This window comes from Branchiostoma belcheri, unplaced genomic scaffold (assembly GCF_001625305.1).
Source record: "Branchiostoma belcheri isolate BF01 breed outbred unplaced genomic scaffold, Haploidv18h27 scaffold57, whole genome shotgun sequence".
Classification (NCBI taxonomy): Eukaryota; Metazoa; Chordata; class Leptocardii; order Amphioxiformes; family Branchiostomatidae; genus Branchiostoma; species Branchiostoma belcheri.
This window is the reverse complement of record NW_017804209.1, coordinates 2,065,832-2,078,985: the sequence shown is the minus strand read 5'-3', so window position 1 is coordinate 2,078,985 and position 13,154 is coordinate 2,065,832. Positions and strand designations below refer to the sequence as shown.

General features: G+C 43.1%; 1 protein-coding gene and 1 pseudogene across 1 annotated transcript in view; both read left to right on the top strand.

Moving 5' to 3' along the window:
- LOC109481670 overlaps positions 1-6,303 on the top strand; it is a 25,391-nt gene extending 19,088 nt beyond the window's left edge. The window contains exons 3-5 of the mRNA XM_019784245.1: positions 464-561; positions 5,282-5,349; positions 6,214-6,303. Of these exons, the coding sequence (XP_019639804.1) occupies positions 464-561; positions 5,282-5,349; positions 6,214-6,303 (256 nt within the window). The remainder of the gene's footprint in view (positions 1-463; positions 562-5,281; positions 5,350-6,213) is intronic.
- A 3,653-nt stretch (positions 6,304-9,956) lies between these two features.
- LOC109481669 overlaps positions 9,957-13,154 on the top strand; it is a 12,735-nt pseudogene continuing 9,537 nt past the window's right edge.

The window sequence follows — 13,154 nt, the reverse complement described above, 5'->3', positions numbered from 1 at the left end:
GAGAGAGGGAGAGATAGAATTAGTGAGGGAGTGATACAAGTCATGTAAACCCACTCTGCCGTCCATGTTGTCCCTACAGTGTAGCGGAGGAGAGACAAACTGGCGCCACGACCATTGTTTGTGTGAGTGTGTGTGAGAGTGAATGAGGGTAAGTGAGTTAGTGCCTGAATGAGTGAGTGTGTGTGTGTGTGTGAGAGAGAGTGTGAGTGTGTGTGTATGTATGTGTGAGAGAGTGTGAGTGTGTGTGTGTGTGTGTAATAGTGAATGAGAGTAAGTTAGTTAGTGACTGAATGAGTGAGTGAGTGAGTGAGAGTGAATGAATGAGAGTAAGTGAGTTAGTGACTGAATGAGTGAGTGAGTGAGTGAGTGAGAGTGAATGAGAGTAAGTGAGTGAGTGCCTGAATGAGTGAGTGTGATATAATGTAAATGTAAATACACGTTGTTGTCCATGTTGTCCCTACAGTGTAGCTGAAGAGAGGCAAACCGGCGACACGACCGGTACCATCGACAACTGGCTAAAGAGTCGCTTGTACGACAGATTCCTCAGACCCAACTTCGGCCGTAAGTAAAGCCTATTCTTGCATGAAAGTTCATCTGAGTTGGTAAAATACATGAAGAAAAGTAAACTGTTCTCCAAGTCAACAACGAAATTAACTCATCAAAAATTTTCGTCTTGGGTGGGGTCGTGTGGCGTAGCGGCAGACTGCGCGACTTGGAACCAAGAGGTCCCGGGTTCGAGTCCTGACATGCCACCGATCTTGTGCCCTTGGGAAAGGCACTTTACACGACTTTCCTCACTTCGCTCAGGTGTAAATGAGTATTGTCCTGTCATGTATCTGTCCCCCGTGTTGGTGGCGGCATTAATATAAGTTGATAAAACTTAAGTGTGCCGTCAACACGTCTGGTGATTACATGTTGGAATTAAAAAAAAATCGTCTTCATCAGCTTTATGACCCAAGTACTGTGGACACGTGACCTTTAGCCACGTGTGACGTCAGCACTGGGACAAAGTTCGTTGGAAGTCGGTACCGCCCCCCGTCACGGTTGAGCGAAGGTTTGTGTCCACAGCACCTGGGTCATAAAGCCGATGAAGACTGAGTGATTCAGTCGAAAATCTCCGGTGAGTTAATTTCGTTGGTGAGTTGGAGAACAATTTAATTTTCTTCAAAGCCTATAGTTGATGATAGCCTAAATTCGATGATAACTACTTAGTACAACTCAGTAGGTATTCAACTGAATAGTTTTGACAATGTAAATATTGTAAACGAACGGCGATCAGTCCAGGTTGCTTTTAGATAGCTTGTTTGTGTAGGGACACAGATGCTGGGCGGGCGTAGGTCCGGATGCAGGTCGTATAATAAGAAGTTTATTGCAAATTCGTGCCCGGGGGCTAATTGCAAATTACAAACATAAAAGAACAATGAAACAGGGTATAAAATAACTAAAATCTACATGATGAAAGGTAGTTGTCTAAAGCTATAGCTATGTCTAAAACTATGTCTAAGGGGTTTGACTTCTCTTATTTAGACCATTGAAGACGTAATGTCCCACCTTTTTCCAAAATAAGAAGAATGTCTTTTTTTCTTGGTCTGTAAGTTTAGTAAAATTGGGGTAAATTGTAGAAGTTTGAATAATGTGGAGTTAGGATGTACCTTGCTACTAAAACACCATAAAGACAACCATGCATTGTATGGTTACAACGCATCTGAGAGCAACAGGCGCAAATTGAATAAACTTGTGCACAAAGGGATTTAGGCACTTCACTCCAAAATGACCATCATCATGATCGTTGGCATTGAAGAATAACCAAACATCACGAATAGCAACCTTGAGTAGCAAAGAAAAAGTTAGACGTTCCTAGAAATAAAGACGTTTTGCTGCTCTGCCGATTTCACCAGGGCTCATGTTAGGATGAAAAATGTTCTGAACTTCAATCTTTTTTTTTTCAATCACTTCTAGATAAATAACGCGATGGCCATGATGTTTGATATCTTCCAAGTGGCTGTTAGCTTGGTAGCGTGGAAGCAATCAGGAGTATTGCAGCCTGGGGCGTAAATCTGTGTCGCTGTGAGAAGTTTTTACAACTGAGTGGTGTGAAATCAAGTCTTTCTGAACTGGCGTCAAAATAATTCCTTCCGGACTGTGGTTGATATTAGTTTTACAAGAGAAAACACATCTGGGTAAGATAGCGCCTCTCTCTGCTCATCTTTTTGTTTGTTAAGTAGAATATGAGGTCATCAACGCGAGCCCCCAATTTTACTGCATCTAAGTGGAACAAATGGGATAGTGCTCGCCGGCGCCGGAATCCGCGGGTGAAATATAAAGGTGACTGTAGGAGAGAGGATGGGTCAGTATGTTAAACAGACCCTCAGGACTTTACCGGTACAGTTCTGGCGTTCACAGGTTCGTTTCAAGTTATTATTCGCAATCAGATTTTCCACGAAAGTCGCAATGCCTCTTAGTTCCGAAATTGGCAAACTTTTCCAGTGGAGATGACATAGGTGCATTTGAGGTGTGGGTGTGGGTGGGGGTTGTGGGTGACCAATCCTTTTAAAATATTTAATGGCAGCTTCTGAAGAACGGGCGTGCGTTAATTTGCAATAAATTCAACACAGACAGAGACAAAGCACTCCATAACAGTCCCTTTGCAGATTCTCTGACATGCAAGCGAGGAAAAAATCTCAATATTTAATTTGCCGACTTTCGAAACTCTTTAAAAACCGTAAAACCATTTCTTACAACATGTCACATATCTTAGGGATGAACAATTAGCTATTCGCATGGTCGTATATTCCTAGCCTTTGGGCCACACAATTATGCAATAACTACAGCTAGTCCGCTGGTACCAGTGTGTCCCATACGTTTTTTTCAAATGCTAAGTGCTAAGGCTACTCGGCCGGGGATCGAACTCACGACCTACCTAATGCAGGGTTATTGGTTCATTATGTACAGATTTGTTTATTTTATTATTATGTACAGATTTGTTCACTTTGTTCAAGATTATTGTATATACCTTTATTTGTGTTCATATTTTGTTTGAATTCTGTTATCTGTACCTTTGATTCTCTTTTGTTATGTATAATTTATTGAAACGGTGTCGTATAAGCCCACACGGGCTGGGCGCGGGAAAGCACATGACACGAAAATAAAGTTTCATTCATTCATTCATGCATTCATTCTTTCATTCATTCATTCACTCTACCCACTTGGCCATTGCACGGGACGCTAACATTGCAGGTTCCTACTGTAGGGATAAGTAATGGATTGTCGCCTCCACCTCTGCACACCATCCATGAACGCCCAGATGCAGCCACAGATAACGCGGGAAGACTTGGCGGAGGCAATTGGGGGATTAGAGATTGGAGGGTCTGTTTTACTTGATAAAAGCTGCCGATCGATGGACCTCCGTTCTTCAGTAGTTCTCAGCAGCGATTGGATTACAGGATTGAACTTCGGGAAACTCGGTTTGTAGATTTACAATAGAAGTTTCAGTTGTGATGTAAAAGAAGTTAGGATTCAGATGTGTAAATTCTCTGCCAGAGAAAATCCACTTATTTACGTATTCATTGATATCTTAATTAGTTTACTTTTATATCAATGGTTTATTTGCATTAAAACACAACAACACTGTCCCAAAAATGGCAGCCAGAGGCTGAATTGACATTGGGGCATCACATTATTAGTATAAAACGTCATATTAAGTGATTAAAATAGAAATAAACCATTACATAAAATGTATATAAGATATTGTCAACAACGTTTCAAGTGCAAATTAATATCGTAGCAGATAACAAAACAGACGGACACTGGTAACACTAAAATAAGTCTTAGGTTAAAAAAAGTGACAGTGTTACATATTGAGCAGGCGGATCATGAAAGGAAGGGCACTATTCTGATAACGATCAGTTCTGCTGCGAGGAGTGTTCAGTTTATAAGCTGATCTGGTTTGACGACCACTTATTGCACTTCTAACAGGTGGCAGAAAATGCCGGAACTGTTCAGACTGTCTAAGAGAGTTCGCAAAGTTCACAGTCAGGAGAAGGCGTCGTGACTGTAGGGTAGGTAGTCCCAGGTAGGAGCAGCCTTCAGTGTAGGATGTGTACTTCGTACCCATAATGATGCGCACTGCTCTCCGTTGGATCTTCTCAATCTTGTTGCTGAGTTCAGTGGTAAGTCCAGAATGCCAGACGGGGGCAGCGTACTCGAGAACTGGGCGTATATAGGACTCATAGACTGTGACGAGGTCTTGAGGAGATGTGAAAGTGTTTCAGTTTGCGGAGAAGGAACAAGCGCTGGCTGGATTTGCAGCAAATGGAGTCAACGTGAGAGCTCCACCGCAAGTTGGCCTGGAGAAACACGCCCAAGATCTTCATTCCCTGCACCTGTTGCAGTTCGATACCGTTCACTGAGAGGGGAGGAGCCACGTACGGTACCTTGCTGAAGAGAATGTGTAACACTTTACATTTTGCGGGATGGAGTCTCATGTGACTGTCGTTGGACCAGTTCTCCAGGTCGGTCAGATCCTTCTGAATGTTAGAGGGTGCAGAGATCGGGTGCCCGACTTCAAGAAGGTTCAGGTCATCAACGAACTTCCAACGCTTACAGACTGCGTGACGAGCAGCACCGTTGATATAAGCGATGAATATCAACGGGCCAAGTAGGGTACCCTGAGGAAGGCCGCACGTAACGGTGACGCTGTCAGAGAGTGTTCCATGGTACCGGACCGACTGACGCCTGTTCGACAGAAAGTTCGCAATCCACCTCGCAAGGGAGGGTCTCAGGCCTAGATCTAACAAACGACGAATGGCGGTGGTATGACAAACCCGATTAAAGGCTTTGCTGTAGTCTGTAGCGACCAGTGAGCAGATAGTACCTGAATTGTCAGTGACTTTGAAAATCTCGTTGGTTAACTCCAGTAAGCAGTGAGTAGTGGATCTCCCCTTGAGGCAGCCGTACTGTTGGGTGTCAATTTGTGAGCGAATGTCCGACATTTTACTAATGGAAAATCATCCTGACAACGATGATGTGAACATAGTCGATGTCGGCCCCCGTCGCGGTTAAGTGAAGGGTGATTGGCCCTGATGTGAAAAGCCTCCTTCACCCCTCTCAGACAGGCCTCACTGAGTCAGTCTACTGAGACCAGAGTGACTGTTCGAAAGCTCTAGATGAGAGAACTTTTTTGTGTTGGATTGAAAGCTTTAACTTTAAACATGTAATTACCAACACAGATGAACTTTCATGATAGTACATACTTATATGTTTGTATTTTCTATATTTGCAGGCGAACCGGTCCACGTGAACCTGAGTCTGACTGTGGCCAGCATCGACCTCATCTCAGAAGTGAACATGGTGAGTCAGACAGCATCGCGCATGCTCAGTGTTCACTACCCCTGTACCGGTGAGTCAGCATCGAATTGCTGCCCTTGTGGTTTTACTGTGAAATAGATGTATTCCTTTCTTATTACACTCGCCCGGAGATCCATTGTTAGAACATGTAAATGATAAGGTAATAGTACCAGAGCCTCGGATGGCTTTCACCACTAACCCAGGTATAACCCAGTGGACCTCGGTATGGGTTTGGGGCCATTAAACGTCTCTAAAGAGCTACAAACTTTGGACTTGGACGTGGACAAACTTTGCCGCCTTGTATCGATCCCGCTCCTGGCGGTTTGTCGAAGTTCCGGTCCCCAAACCTGCAGCTGTGATCGATCATCAATCCTCAGCACACGTCATTTGGCGCGTTGCCAAGGGTGGTGCGCGTTGGCATTTCACCGCAATATCGTTCAGCTATGGTCATTGATGGAACACATGATTACGTCTCATTCCGGGTATGTTACAAGAAAAACGGTTTGTGATCAATGAAGGCGTGTCTGCTTGGTTAATGCCCATACTTGAATCAGGGCTTTGTGGTGTATTTCTACAGTAATCTCGCATAGACAGTGGGCCTTAGTTCCTCCTGTGCCTGATGGCACCTCGGGCAGCAAGCTTCCACTTCCTTTTGTCAACCGCTACTGAAGTTGAAGTAGTTGAGGCTGTTTTTGTTACAGAAAGATGTTCCCCGTTGTGACACCACCAAATCCTAGTCTGTTGTTGTCAATTTGGGCATTAAGTTAAAATATCCTATTAATATCTTCACATCATGGTTGGGAATGTTTTCAATGGTATCCTGTAGCTATCCTTGCATGCATGTCGCTTATTCCAAACCTATTCCAGCCGTCTGAGCCTGTCCCACGCCGGGGGAACAGTCAGAAACTCCGTCTCTCCGCTGGAGACTTGTTAGTCATTCCCAACAGCCGGCTGTAAATGTGTTTACTTTCCTCGCAACGGGCAATTAGGATGATGGATGGAGCGGTTCTATACAACAAGGAGCAACTTAGTTTTTGTCCGTGAATCGGAGTGAGACTAAATTGTCGGTCTTACGAGATGTTTCAGGCTACCATTAATTCACAATAAAACACTGATGACTTCTTTGTTTAATAGAACTTTGGATGAGAGCAGCACAGGGACATAAGGAATGGCACCAACGCAGACGTGGATTAGAATCTGGTGTTAGGAAAACTTTCCTCGCAGTTCCGTTATGTAATCAGTCTTGGTACTGAACAACTGAACAACTTGGTACTGAACTTGGTACTGAACAACTACTTTATCTCGTATGTATACTGGATATCTTTTAAAAAGTATTTATCGCAATCTTGCGGCTTTGCGGACATGGTTTACATCAAACCACGTCATCAACGTGGATTAAAGTCTCAATTATGATGTAAAGCTGACAAATCCATCCTTGCGTGAGCAACAGATGCATGTTTGTGTCTTGCTGGAGCAAATCGCTGATGCTACATTGTGATTATGGATGACGTTTGTATAACCCTTTCTTTGAAGTGCTTCTGAAATTCATTACAACCAATTTATTTTATTTTTCTAGAGACATACAAAATGAAAATTGAGATCTCAATGAAGAAATATACACTGCAGATGATGAAGAAGATGCGTTGATTAGTCTTTGGATTCATTTGGCATTTATTTGATTTATTATATTAACATTTGCAGTGCCAGTAACGTTACTGTTACATTAGTAAATACAGTTGCCATGCTGGACGTAAATAACGCATACTTGCTGACTTCAAACATCACACATACATGTAGCCTCTGCAGTTGCGGTTACAGAACGCTACAATCCGCTGATGCATCGCCAATTTTCGGCCCCATTTGGCAACAAGGTCGCGCCCTGGTGATGGTACAGGCGTTACTGACCAACCGTCACCGTTTGATTCCCATCTGATGTTTAGACGTCAGAGCCCGGGTCACGAAAGTCAAGGTTACTAACTGCCGCAGAACTCCGCATGATTTTCCTATGATGTACTGGTTTCGGTCTGTTTATTTATTTATTTATTTATTTATTTATTGATTGATTGATTGATTGAACTGGTTTAGAAGTCAGAGCCAGGTTCACGTATGTGAAACTTACTGACTGCCGCAGATTTCCGCATGATTGTTTCAATGATTTACTGTTTTCGGTTTGTTTGGGAATACTAAGGGACATATGTTCAGCCATGGTACTTAATAAAGTTGCCGTGCGTGATACATCTATGCATCGGTGACCAATCTATCAACCAATTCACTGCATTGCCCCGTGAGTCAACTTTGTGATGATAAATGTTGCATAGAGAATTTGGCGGCCTCTTCACCAAGAAATGAAACTCTGGTTTGATTTTTGACGGCTGTACTTTTGACATAATAAAGAGCTTTTTGAAATTACATTCCGCCAATATCGCAGACGGAATTGATTCAGTTTATCACCAGTCAAAGTAGAAGCCGTCGATGCGTTAACCATATTAATGACAAAACACATGCTATAAGATCACTGGCCATGGTTTAAAGCTAACATATATGAAGATATTAAGTGTACTCAATCTTCCTACTTGATCTCTAGAAAATTGAAACAATGATAATAAAATTAAACTGCTTTGGCGTATATTTTCATATAAAATGTCAGAAACACCTGTTTCGCCATGCCATCCATAGTGCATATTGTACGTGGTAAAAATTAATAAATAAATAAAAAAAAATTCAAGCTGATGGCTTTTTCTTTATTTAGTAATTATAAAGCTTTAAAAAGATCCAGTGCCTCATGACAGAGTACAAGTACAACAAAGACTTACATATACTGATAAAATGTCTACCTTAACATATGATTGTTTTACACTTTACATTTTCCTCTTTGCTGATCTGTCAATATTTCCAATCAGTGCTAATTACTTGCACTTCCAAACATTCAATCGGCAAATCTACCAAATTCCTTCTCTATTTCCATTACTGCCTGGAGCATTTTATTTTACATCTATTCTCATGTAAGAGGGTCTGCATGGGGGGTCCTGGCAACGGTTAACGGTAAATTCAGCAGGGCCGATAACGCTTAACGGTAAATTGACAGGCTTTTTTTCGAGCTGCACTGGATTAGGTATCTCGCTTTGTGAGAAAAGGTGATCACTGACAAAATTACGTATACCTTACATGTAATGAAGCATGCATTAAAGGTATGTGTTCCCTGTGTTTCCCACCTGCCCTGGTCTCCGAGTGCGTCCACAAATAAAGGGGAGTCCGAGTCGACGTCGGTCAGCTGCTGCTTGTATTTTTTCAGTCTGCCCAGTTTTACCGATGGATTAATCTAGGGGGGAAATTTAGGATTTTTAAGCCTTCAAAAACGCAATTTCCCGCATTTTGCGAGGCAAGTCATGTTGTTGAGAGTGTTTGTCGGTCCTTCTGATGTTTTCATATTTTACTCAAGATTTTTGTTAATTTGCCTGTCAAGGTTGACGGATTCGTTAAAAAAATTCTGTAACTCTCCGCAAACTTTCGGAAATTGACGGGAAAGCTGGTTCTGGCTAGAGCTGAAGGGACCGAGCGCAGAAGCGCGAGTCGAGCGCCAAAGGCGCGAGCAATGTAGGGGGGTCCGGGGGCATTCTCCCCCGGGAAATTTTGTATTTTTAAACCTTCAATGTCGCATTTTCCTGCACTTTGAAAGGCAAAATTAGGCGTAACGAAGAATTATTCATTAACGCTTAACGCTGAATTTAGGATGACAAATAACGCTTTACGTTGAATTAAAACGACCAATAACGCTTCAAGAGGAATATACTGATAACGCTTAAAGTTGAATTAGAGCAGGCCGGCAACGATTAACGGTAAATTAAAATAGCCCATAACGGTTAACGAAAAAGGGCATGCAGACCCTCATGTAAGTCCTCCTCAGCGGCCTGATTCCATCCCAATCCACTTACACGTCACCCTGAGCCCCATGCACATGAACATCCGGTTAGGAGGATGCTACACGTCACCCTGAGCCCCATGCACATGTGCATCCGTTTAGGAGGATGCTACACGTCACCCTGAGCCCCATGCACATGTGCATCCGGTTAGGAGGATGCTACACGCCGTCCCTGAGCGCATCTGGTGCGGAGGATGAAAGGGCCACCTGACCTCAGGTACACCCCAACATCACGCAGCGGCAACTTTGTAAGCCGCGGACCGAGTGGTGTACTCAGTGGCCGTGGCCTCCTGTAGCCTCCTGCGGATGTGGGGATGGGGAGTGGTGTACTCCGTGGCCATGGCCCCTGTAGCCCCCTGCAGCTGCAGATGAGGTTGGAAATGGTGAGAGCCAGGATTGCTGGGCATTTGAAACCGATTTGATTGCCTGCTAATAAAGAATAAACTATCTCTTTGGTCTATTCTAGCTGAGTGTAAATCATTCTTTATTCAGTGAACAAGAAATATACAAGAACTCCAGGTCATGCCAGTAATGACCGAGCAGAGTTGTACATCTGGTCAGGAGCATGCTACACGTCGTCCCTGAGCGCATCTGGTGCGGAGGATGAAAGGGCCGCCTGACCTCAGGTACACCCCGACATCACGCAGCGGCAATTTTGGACGCCCCGGACCGAGTGGTGTACTCTGTGGCCATGGCCTCTGTAGCCCCCTGCAGCTGTGGAGATGTACATAGCGACATTGCCCCCTGCAACGGCGGGAATGGTGTACTCCATACAGCGGCATTTTCTCCTGTAGCTCTTCGGATGAGGTCGGAAGTGGTAAGAGCCAGGATTGTGCGGTTCTTCGAAAGAGAGTTGATCGCCTGGCGATAAAGAATAAAGTATCTCTTCGTTCCATTCCATCTTGAGTATCTGATGAATATAAAAGAGACGGAAACATCTTGCCCGTTCCGTATCGTTTGCCCAACTGAGACAACAAAACCTCCCGCAAAGCTCATAGAAACATTTGGTAACTTTTTGGTTAGTAGATCCCATTTTTTACACAGCATACCGTTGAGAAAATTGTTGCGGAAGGTTGCAGTGTAATTTTTTTTTATATTCCAACACAAAATTCGTGTAAAGTGCCTTTCCCAAGGACACAAGATCGGTGGCATGTCAGGACTCGAACCCGGGACCTCTTGGTTCAGAGTCGAGCACTCTGCCGCTACGCCATACGACCCCACATGTGCATTCATGCCTGTATGACTATGAATGCAGTTCTATGTAGTTTGCTAACGCTTAATTGTTACCATTGGCCTTCAGACTTCAATTCTGCACCACTGGACGTGGGACGTGCACGTTGCCCAGCTGCCCTTGTTAGGAGCACCGATCGACTGCAAAGATTTATGGAATGACAGTAACGCACAGGTTTGTGGACCTCGGGCTCAGTAAACGTCTTTTTCATTATTGACCGGTGCAGGTAATTGGAATTGGCGCCGTTTTATCAGCAGAATATAAACCGATATTGCCTACAATTGGTCACCATTAAACGGCCGTTAACGTAGTGTAGATCTTTAGAATCCTGATTGGATTGGGAATAAAAACGGAGTCTTGTTCGTAAAAAAACCGTGCGCGCGGGTCATATCGGTTAGTTTTAGGCAAACAAAACTACATCCTTTACATTGAATTCTATCCTTCATAGAGAGTTTATTGCAAATTCATGCCAGAGGGCTAATTGCAAGAACATGATAACAAATAGACAGTAAAAAATGATAATAAATAATGCTAATGCTACTTTGGATAAAGTTATTGTTGGGTTTTATTTCTTTATAGTATGTTAACTAAAATCTTTGATTTTTCTCGAACATTACTTCTTTTTATCAATCCAAATCATAAATTTGTATTTAATGATGAACTTATATGCGATCCAGCCTGGATATGCGCCCGGTTCTCCTGCACAGCCTGAAGGCTGAAACAGTAAGACAGCGTGCCATGACGCACTTAAAATACTGATGGACCAGCCTAGGTGGTGTAGCAACAGCCTGGTATGTGCACATTGATGTATCGGCACCTTCGACACCATGTGGCGCGAACTCTCCTGTACATTTGTCACGCGCCTTCTCGCTTCGAGAAACAGCATTGTGTACACCCTTTGCCATTCGGATGTGTTTACTCGAAACCTGTACTGGCCGCACTTTTTAAACCTTTGTATGTGATTTGTGTATTTGTACATTTGTTATTGTCCCTCTTTTTATATGGGCCTTTGGCTTAAATCCAATTAATAAATAAGTAAATTTAAGACAAAAAGCAGTTTCTCAAGCAACTGGATATAATTTTGGAAACGGTCAGACGTTTCAGATAGCATCCACTACCTTTCATCAGTGACTGAGAGACCTAGAGGAGAAATGCAGGTTTATATGCACAAACTATTGATTGATATGCAAATTAAGTTAAGACAATTTTTTGGTGTATCATATTATTACCTGGATGTCTAACCTTCATCAACGTAAGAGTGATTTAGCCGAATAGTTTTCCCGTTCACTTGACGAATCGCGTTGATCCCAGATGAATTCCGGCCTGATCAGCGGCTTCATCACCTTCCGAAAACACATTTATTTATAATAAAGACTGATGACAATGACCTACTCAGCGTAACCGGGTCTACAGCGTCTAACCCCATATTGCGCACTGTAATGTTCACTGTTTTCACTGTCACTTCTGTACCGTGAACTTATCATTACAGTTAACAAATAATTCCTGGACTTTCTTTTTCCTGCACCTGTCGCCACCGTGAATGTATAGTTCCGTGAACATTTTTCTCAGACTGTGAAATTTTGCTACCGTGAACATAAAGTGAATTACAGTACTGAGCGCTTATTGCCCTATTTTATGACAAATGGAGTTGGTTATAGGAGGATTAAAGAAACGTCTCCTGCTGTAGGGAATGCATTTTTACAGTGAGGGGGTGTAATCGGGGTCAAGTTGTTTTCATATAATCACACAACCAACTTACGTTATTATTTATTTATTTATTCGTCGATGAAGGTTAGACATCCAGGTAATACTTCAATATTATCTAATATTCCAAAATCATATCCAGTTGCTTGAGTAACTGCTTTTTGGCGTATCTATTTATTCATTTATTCATTTCGCTGTAAAAAGACAAGAATATCCGACAATAAGAGCTAGAAGAGCTAGAAGGAAAATTTAGGCACTTTAACACAATGCCAAGTAGTGTTTGGACTTCTATATTGACATTAAAGACATCCAAGCAGAGCTAGCAGCTCCTGGTTTCTCCCATGTAAGTCTGGAACCGGGTTGATCGTGATCAATGGTCCCCGTCACCGCGCGTTCTTGGAGGCCTATAACTCGTGCGGACCGCAGCGATAAACTTCCGGACTGGAGACAACTAAAGCTCAGCGCGGGTCCGGGAGCAGCCGGTAATTAAAGTCTACAACGTGTCTTCGGAAACGAAGCCAAGCCAAGGAAACAACGTGTTAGGAAGCGGGGTGTCTCGGTTTACAGAGGTTTATTGAGGCAAACTCTCATTTAGCTGCCAACCCGAGGGTGAGAGCTATTCTTCCAGGAGAGAGTACATAAACATAACAATACATAATCATACAAATACATCTGCGAGCAGCCGTTAATTTAAGTCTACAACGTTTCAGGACGCGGGGTGCCACGGTCTTAATCAATATTACGTCAGTGAAGGTAAGACATCCAGGTAATAAGATTCGCCAAAAAGCAGGTACTCAAGCAACTGGATTTGATTTTCCAAAATCATATCCAGTTGCTTGAGTAACTGCTGTAAATCAATATTACAAAGTACTTAGCAAGGCTCTGGTGTAAAATAATTATATTGTTTAACCCTACCTAGACCGGGCTTTTTTGACATGGGGGACCGGGGGGGGC